This window comes from Phytophthora infestans, genomic scaffold (genome assembly GCF_000142945.1).
Source record: "Phytophthora infestans T30-4 supercont1.2 genomic scaffold, whole genome shotgun sequence".
NCBI classification, from domain to species: Eukaryota; Oomycota; class Peronosporomycetes; order Peronosporales; family Peronosporaceae; genus Phytophthora; species Phytophthora infestans.
This window is the reverse complement of record NW_003303757.1, coordinates 2,732,654-2,740,583: the sequence shown is the minus strand read 5'-3', so window position 1 is coordinate 2,740,583 and position 7,930 is coordinate 2,732,654. Positions and strand designations below refer to the sequence as shown.

Sequence of the window (7,930 nt, the reverse complement as noted above, 5' to 3'; positions counted from 1 at the left end):
AGAACATAGGATTAAATAGGGGGAGCCGAAAAGGCTCCCAGAAGATAACAGAGCAGAATTTTCATAGTCCAAGACACGTGTACACTCATCCGGCATAGGGCTGGATTATGCCTGCCGTCGATACTCGAGAGGAATAGTTTGTAGGGTATTGACTGGTAGCGCCAAGAGATTAGGCCGGTCCGGGTAGGACAAAGTCTCGCTACGCGCGAAAGAAAGCCCCGCAAACTCAGTGGGCCGGTACGTCGGATAGCCCGGGTGCCGTAACACTTCTAGCTGAGCAGCCTCTGCGATCGGTTACCTGTAAAAGCGTTCGCGCGCCGTCGTCCATCCTTTGGTGGAGGGCACAGGGTTGTGAACGAGCTCAACCGAACCAAACTCGGCGGAGCCTCGGAAGTGCTCTGACTTGGTTAGTCGGAACCGAGTGGAAGCGAGCCACTCGTCTGTCCCGGAAGGGTCGAACCGCGAGGAGGCCACCCTCTGCGCAGGCCATACAACCGCCGACCTAACTCGGCGATTCGTTGTGGTTTGTGTAAGGAATCCACATCTGACTGTATTTGTGTGTTCTACTACACCACACCAGTGGCATCCAAAGGCGGTAGCAGCTCGCGAACGACGTGGATAAATCAGCGCACAGCATCAATTTAACCTTACTCAATGCAGACATCCTGCATCACATGCTGCGCATGTAGATTAGGGGTGGCATGATCACGTGGCTGCACGCGTAGCCGTAGAGCCCGTAAATCATATTGAAAACAGACTCGTCCGCGAGGCAATAATGAGAACACCGACAACAGTGAACACAGCGTGATGTACCGGATTTTTGCGCTAAGATGCTTCTCTGTGATATCCAAGCGCAGATCAACCGCCTCACGGATGTAAGCGAAACGTCCTCGGACTTGCTCAATAGACTTAAGGGTCATAGCTGACAGACCCATCGATACTAGCGTGTATACCTGTAGCTCCATTGGCAGCTGCAGATAATCTTGATCGGCGAAGGGTTTAAAATACGTAGAATGGCTGCATCATCAACGATAGAAAGTGTGCATCTGCGTGGCCATCATGGTACACACGCAATACTGATAGTGTCCACGCTGCAAATCGGGGAGTGTTTGGTGTGGTTACCAAAGCATGTATACACCTGGTGAAACAACACGTCTTCCTTGGTGATCGATGCATGTTGTACTGCATGTAAAGCTGTGACGACACCGGAGAGAATTGTTCCCGTGCAGCCAGCGGTACCATGCCAGTATTTTCCTTTAATTTCGGAAACAAGCGAATTGGAGTGACCATGTGAGTGATTCAGAATATCTGCCTATGAGTAGACGCACCAGAACGCATAACCAGCGGCGAGATGACGTACAGGAAGCTTTTTCAACGACCAGACTGACGACGAAGCCGCCGGTATTGCCTTCACCAACATGCTAAGAACATGAGCCTGAAGCGATCGATGGGTGAACGGGTCCGACACGCCACGAGCGCAGCTGGAGCGAATGACGAGCGAACCCAGACTAACAGAGCAAAAAATGAACGAGGCGCTTGACGTCACAAATTGGCAGCCATATGGCATATCTTTTTTATGCTCTCGACGGTACGGCTTCCCTTAAACAACTTTTGCTAAAGTTAATGTCCACTGTACCGGAATTTACGGGTTTTCTGCAACCGGTGTAGAAAGTACCTTCAAGTCAAAAGCGTAAAAACGGCGGAAGGCGTAAAATCTCGCACAAGATACTCCTGTCCATTTGAAACCGTCGCTTTGCTCACAATAATGTAAGAAAAGGCGCGATTTAACTGGGACACTGTTTTGATGTCAAACTGGTTAATTTAGTTGGTTCTGCAGACTTTTTACGGACCACTGCAAAAAGTTGATCGGTTGCAAAATACCGTAAATTCCGGTACTGCTTTTATCGCCTTATTTGCATTGACGTCGCCTAAACGTGGCGTTTTTGGCCAATCCCCAGCCAAAGCTTACTTCATAAAGGGTCAAGCAAAAAATACCTCTAATATTTAATTAAAAATTGTAAAATAAGTGAGGGCTCTCCAAGAGATTATTTTAAGAGCCTGACATTACGTACGAAAATGACTTGGTTAATGTAAGCTGAGCTTAATAAAGAACAGTATGGCGGTAACAAAAGGGTTTTTGAAAAAAATCAACTCGAAAATGGAGCAAGAGCAACATGTGCGGACGTTTGTTAAGCTAGCGAATCTCACACAGACATCGCAATTGCACGAATGGAACCTTGAGTCTCTTCAGAGAGCTCTGGAATGGGCCTGTGCAGCTGAACATGTGGTGAGTGTGGGTAAGCCGCAGCAGGACGCCGCGGTGCGTATCCATCAGTGGTTCCCAGTCGCTACACTACCCACGCTGCCTCTAGATGGGGCTTTGACGATTGACGCCGTCCGCCTCGCAAGAGTTCATTTACTGCGGTCAGTTCTGCAGAGTCCGTTCCTAGCGTCACATCCGACACGGTCGCAACTGCTGGTAGCGGTGCTACAAGAGCTTCAAAGCAGACGTGAAGACTCTTCCTACACGGCAACTATTGAGGTGGAAGAGCATTCGCCTCATAGGTAACACGATGTTGAAGCTGTCCCAGTGGTGGTGTGGCTGTTAAAGACTTATCTTGTGTCTGAATAATTCTATTAATCTGGTAGTGAATTGTTGACTGAAGGGGTTGTCGGAGCTCCACGCACGAATACCTTGCTGGCAGTTGCACGTAGTATGAGTGACAGATGCAAACGCATTCGTGTACAAGGTAACCTTCCTTTGCTGCTCTCAGTGCAATTATCAGATGTTAAAGTATTGTTCATGGAATAAAACGGCTAGTGCTTTCCGGGTGGGTCTTGGTGCCCCCATTCAAGAGTTATGCTCTCTCCCCACGCACACTCCAACTGAAGGTCATGGCGAAGACATTGCAGCGGAATGCAGTGGATGCACGAGCTGCGGTACATCCGGAGATATACCGCTGCTTTCTGGACGACCTACAAGGTTGCTTTGAAGCGCCTGAGAGTAACGATGTCCGGGTACAAAACTCGTAGTTTTCTTTCTGGGGCTAACATCTAACTAATATTTTACCAATGTTCTCCCTGTTCGCAGGAAGTCATGGTGCTGATGCTGGTTATGTGCGAATGGCCTCAGGAGGAGCCCCCGCAGCTTCGGGGGATGATGGGAGATCTCGTAAAAATTGCGAGTGACTGGGTAACGTGTAAACCCATTCGGTTTTGGACATTTCAGCCTTGGTTGGCTGCTATGTTGTCAAGTAAATCGGAAGCCCTCGCAAGTACCTATATTTCCGAGCTGTTCACAACGGGACTCTTACAACCATGTACGACTGTAACTGCTTTATGTTATGTGTGAGATGCATTAACCTTTTTCTTTCCAGGCGGGCGAGAGTTTGTAGAGCGTGTTGCGACTCTTGTGCTGCAGCCGGATGGCGTGGAGGATATACTGAAGCCATTCCTAACAAAATTAGACCCCCATTTGCAGCAAGTCTACTTTAACGTCAATCCAAATCCTTGAAGACCCCGATATCGCCGAAGTATTTGAAAGTATTTTATATCAGTATGCATGCCGACGTAAGACATCGACGACTTCATGATGACCATTGCGAATTGCTAGATCTGTTGCAGTGAAGAACGGCATCTCCAAAAGCGGTAGCGTTGCATCGGCACAACCCTCCTTGATCAATGCAGCACAACATCCAGTGCATCCTTCTTCTCCAGCGATCAGCAGAGCAGTGTATCCATAACGATTTCGCTGGTTAATCAGTTTTCGAAACCATTTCTTATCGTCGCATGATGAATGGTGGAAATGACGCAGTAACAGTTGCAACGAGGATAGCGCGTTGGACGCTGCGGCGAGATGTAGAGCTGAGTTTCCGTCAGCATCCGTCACGAGGGCACCTGCTCCATTCCTACAACAACAAGTTACCTTTCGTTCCCGATATCAGTGTGGCAAGCCTAACTACCGAAGAAGAAAGCGGACGACGTCGTGGGCGTCGCAAGCGGATGCATGCTGCAGAGCTGTGCGGCCAGTGTGAGGGTGTCGTTCGTCCAGCAAGGTTGGGTTGTTAGCCAGTAAGCTGTTCACAAGATTCACATCATTGTCTCCCGTAGCTCGCATCCATTTATCCGTCAACTCCATGTTGAATAAATAACTAAATAGACAATTAGAATGAGTAGTCGCGTACAGATAATGGACGTTTTGGTTTGTACGTTGCACGATCGTGATTTAGTCAGCTCACATATTAATAAATCTACCACACAACGCACTGGTTGCTCTGCATCAGTCCGTCGTAAACCCATAGACCTCCGTTTCTAGCGTAGCGTGCAGTACAGCTTTCAATTCGTCACGCACGACGTAAAGCGGTAGATCTAAGCGATTGAAACAGGCATGGCTGTGAATGAACCCGTCGCCTACCAGTGACACTGCCTTTAGAGTAAACGGGCACAAACGACCGTCGTAGCTTGTCAACGCACTAAAACCACCAAGGGGTACGCGTGATGAGCCTGTGGAGAACTGCAGCAATCGGCGACGGTATTGCTTCGGCATTTCGCGAACCAGCTCCCCAAACCAAATCAGTAAGCGATGATGATGTAGATCTTCCGAGTATTTTGTATTGCGCAAATAGTCTTCGACGTCAATTTCATCAGATCCACACAATAGAAAATCAAACTCCTCTGGATCGAAGAGTAGAAGCAGCTCACGAGGGACGACTTCGTACAAACCACGAAGAAAGGCTTGCAACTGCGGTGCCACGCTCTCCACTAGCAGGTGCTGCCATTTGCGCTCGATGTGCTCGCGCTTGTTGCTGTCAGTGACTGCGCTGGCGTTTCCACCTGGCACGAGCTCTATATCTCGGTATCTGTCCCCCTCCTTGACAGTCGTGGTGAAAAAGAGTCCAATCGACTCGACATTCTCATTGTCTAGTAGCCACCTTAAATTTGCGTACACTTCTGGGTCGAAGTCTTCTACATCTGCAAAACTCAAGGGGTAACCAAGCATGAGCTTTAACAGAGACGGTGCAAGATGAAAACACAGCATGGATTCTTCCAGTAACGCGCGACCCAGCAGTCGACCGGTTGCATATAAATGAAGTAGCTGGTTCGGCAAGAAATTTGCAATTGAGCAGGGATTCAGAAAGTAGGTTTGCTCGTCCTTGTTGGTACATACAAATAGTCCACGGGCAGAATCCACCAGCATTTCACTCAACAGCACAAACCATTCATGATGCAATCCACCAGCGTCGACGCCGCTCTCACCCAGAAAATAAATGCGCAGGACAGAGTGCAAATTCTGAAGCGGGATCATTGCCAGAGATTCCATCGAATCCTCGAACACATTTGTACGCTCTACATTAAGCCGCAAGTGCTCCTTTTCAGCAGGAACAAGCAGAGCCGACGTTGCAGTTACAAAATGAGCATATTTTGACGGAAAATCTTATGCGGCAAATGATACCGTCTCGGTGAGAGGAGTTGAACCGGTGCCATCTAGGCTCGTGCTTGGGATATCAAGAGGGTAAGTCGAAGCATCTACAGTTGAATCGGCTGATGGAGTAAGCACAATGTGCTGTTCTTGTGTACCCCGCACTAAGGTGGCAATACAGTCTTCAACCGACCCAAACAAAGGCTGATGGGTGCCATCTTGCTCAACGGTATCAGTTGTCACGTTTGGCTCTTTATCTACCAAAGTATTGATTTCACATTCTGACGCTGGTAGTGACAATTTCTCTTCTCCAACAGTGGTAGGCGGCTCCTCTTCGATGTCGACCCCAATCAATGCCGCCATGAGTTGCTTCACTGACGATGAGCTTGAATCAATCGCAGACTTGGACCGGAAGTTCGCAAGGAGCACCGTGAACTGCGTATCTTCCCACCGACCATCTCTGAACCAGTACACACGGCCGTCAACGTCTATTTTCCTGGTCCATTCTTTGCGTCGCTGAGCACGCAGACGCCGCCGAGTTGTTGCTGTTTGCTCTGGAGGAGTCGTGGTACCAAGCTCCACCTTGTTTTCATGTTTAAGTAGCGGTAAGAACGACAACCTCGTTGAGTGTTTCTTGCTGGAACCGGTATTACGATCTTCATCCGGTTCGTTGTTGACAAGGTCCTCTCCACATACTGTGCAAAACTTGAAGCGCTTGAAATTCTCGAAGCTGCAGACAGTGCACACATTGAAACCTTCTTCAGCGTCTCTCAGTGCTGCGTCTAGACGACGGTCATCCGAGCTGTAAAAATCGCATCCTTATAACAACTGTAAGAAAACCCCAATCCAAAGTCTGCAAGTTGTGACGTACTCCAGCAGCATGTTGCTCCAGTGAGCGCTGTCGGCGGATGTACGCTCGCCTGGCCAGCATGCTCAAGAAAAACAAGAGCAACACGATGATGGAAGGAAGCCTAGTACAGCCTCCCTATCTCAGTCGAATCAACTAGTACTTAGTATTGTGTAGCGTGGTCGTCAAGTTAAATGAACCCGTATTATCGATACCGGTATTAGGTTCACGTGTCTTGTTTTTACTGAGCCCAAAATGCGAAACTTCAACCCTTTTAGGATCACAGTTTCAAATAGCAACTGTCCAATAGTTGCTCGCAAAAGAGAACCTGTCAATGGTTCTTGCTGAAAATTCGAGTCGATGAGAAGCGAGGAAACAAGCTACAAGCTGACTGGGTTGGCTCCTACCGTGTCATACGAGCTGATACGCTCTCGTTCAATGTGGAGCACCTGGTGACCGGCGAACAGACCGATGTACACATCTTGTGACGGGGTCACACAGCACCTTGTGCTAGAGGAAGTTAGCTTCCGAGTGTGTACAAACTCTCAGCGATCCGCTCCACGTGGTAGTGGACATCTCCATTCCGGTCAAGCAGGGGCGGAGGTGCCCTCGTACGGGTACGAGTACTCAGCGCCTCCTGAACGCTACTCTCGTCCGAGTGCTTCTCCTGCGGGTCCGACGCAGGACACTGAGGTTGACCGCCTTCGTCAACACGCCCTCGGGCTTGAGATTGCATTGGCCTTGGGACTGGCGGTGATGCTGCCGCTCAGGCCGGGAATCAGGGCGTGCTCGCTCGTCTTGCGGGCCGCCTGGACCTGCTGAAGCGTGAGGTCGCGAGCCTGCATCTGCGGGTGGATTGCCGGGTATCTTCGACCGATCTGGACGAGGCCTTCCGCATGATCCGACGGATCGAGGGACTGTTGCCACGGCCGGAGCCGCATTCGGTGCACTCCCAGTTGTACGCGTATGGTGCGTACCCGACGTACTCGACGTACTCGGCGTATGTCTCTGGGGTCCGTTCGTACGGGGCCCCTCCGGCGTACGGTCTCCATCGCAGTCTTTCTGTTCAGCCCGAGGCTTGGGTGCCTGCTCCAACGCCCTCGTCGACGTCTGTGGCCGGGTATCGCTTCGAGGGGTTGGGCCAAAGCGGGTCTGCAAGTCAGCAACCCCCTGTGGATCATGGTACCGCTAAAGACGTCCAACGTAGAACGTCGGGTGCGTCTTCATTGACTTTGGCAGGTCGATGGTGTACGACGCACTATGTCTGGTCAGGACTGCAAATGGTCCGGTGAAGCGGTGCTTCAGCTTGTTGCTGCCGACAGAGCTGACAGTGTCTAGCGGTAGGCTCCTCGTGTCTAGTAGCACTAAGCCCCCCACTTTTAACACACAGTTAAGTTTCCTCTTCCATGTTTGTCAGAGTACTCCTTCTGTCTGTCCTGGGCCGCTGACATGGCGTCGCGGACCCTGCTGATAACGCTCAGCTTGGTATCCATAAAGGATTCTACTTGTTTCCGCAGCGAAACTGGTTTCACACCCGAGACCTGGGAGGAAAGGGCTTTTCGAGCCTCTCCCCCACTTAGAATAGAGGAGTCAGTGTCTCCTCGAAGAGTGAGAGGCACGCTGGGGTGACTGAAGCCGTTCAAGTAGAACGGCGTGAGCCCCGT

The 7,930-nt window shown here is 50.2% G+C and overlaps 2 protein-coding genes across 2 annotated transcripts; one reads left to right on the top strand and one right to left on the bottom strand.

The window, feature by feature from the left end:
* Positions 1-2,158: 2,158 nt before the first annotated feature.
* On the top strand, positions 2,159-3,514 carry PITG_01537 (uncharacterized protein; the record flags this gene model as incomplete). The annotated part of the gene is made up of 6 exons (XM_002908141.1): positions 2,159-2,510; positions 2,592-2,598; positions 2,650-2,750; positions 2,822-3,018; positions 3,092-3,346; positions 3,389-3,514. The coding sequence occupies 6 exons, from the start codon at positions 2,159-2,161 to the stop codon at positions 3,512-3,514; spliced, it is 1,038 nt and encodes a 345-aa protein (XP_002908187.1).
* Positions 3,515-3,885: 371 nt separating this feature from the next.
* Positions 3,886-6,301, bottom strand: PITG_01536 (HECT E3 ubiquitin ligase, putative; the record flags this gene model as incomplete). The annotated part of the gene is made up of 6 exons (XM_002908140.1): positions 3,886-3,908; positions 3,963-4,076; positions 4,474-4,971; positions 5,257-5,368; positions 5,681-6,221; positions 6,291-6,301. The coding sequence occupies 6 exons, from the start codon at positions 6,299-6,301 to the stop codon at positions 3,886-3,888; spliced, it is 1,299 nt and encodes a 432-aa protein (XP_002908186.1).
* Positions 6,302-7,930: the final 1,629 nt, after the last annotated feature.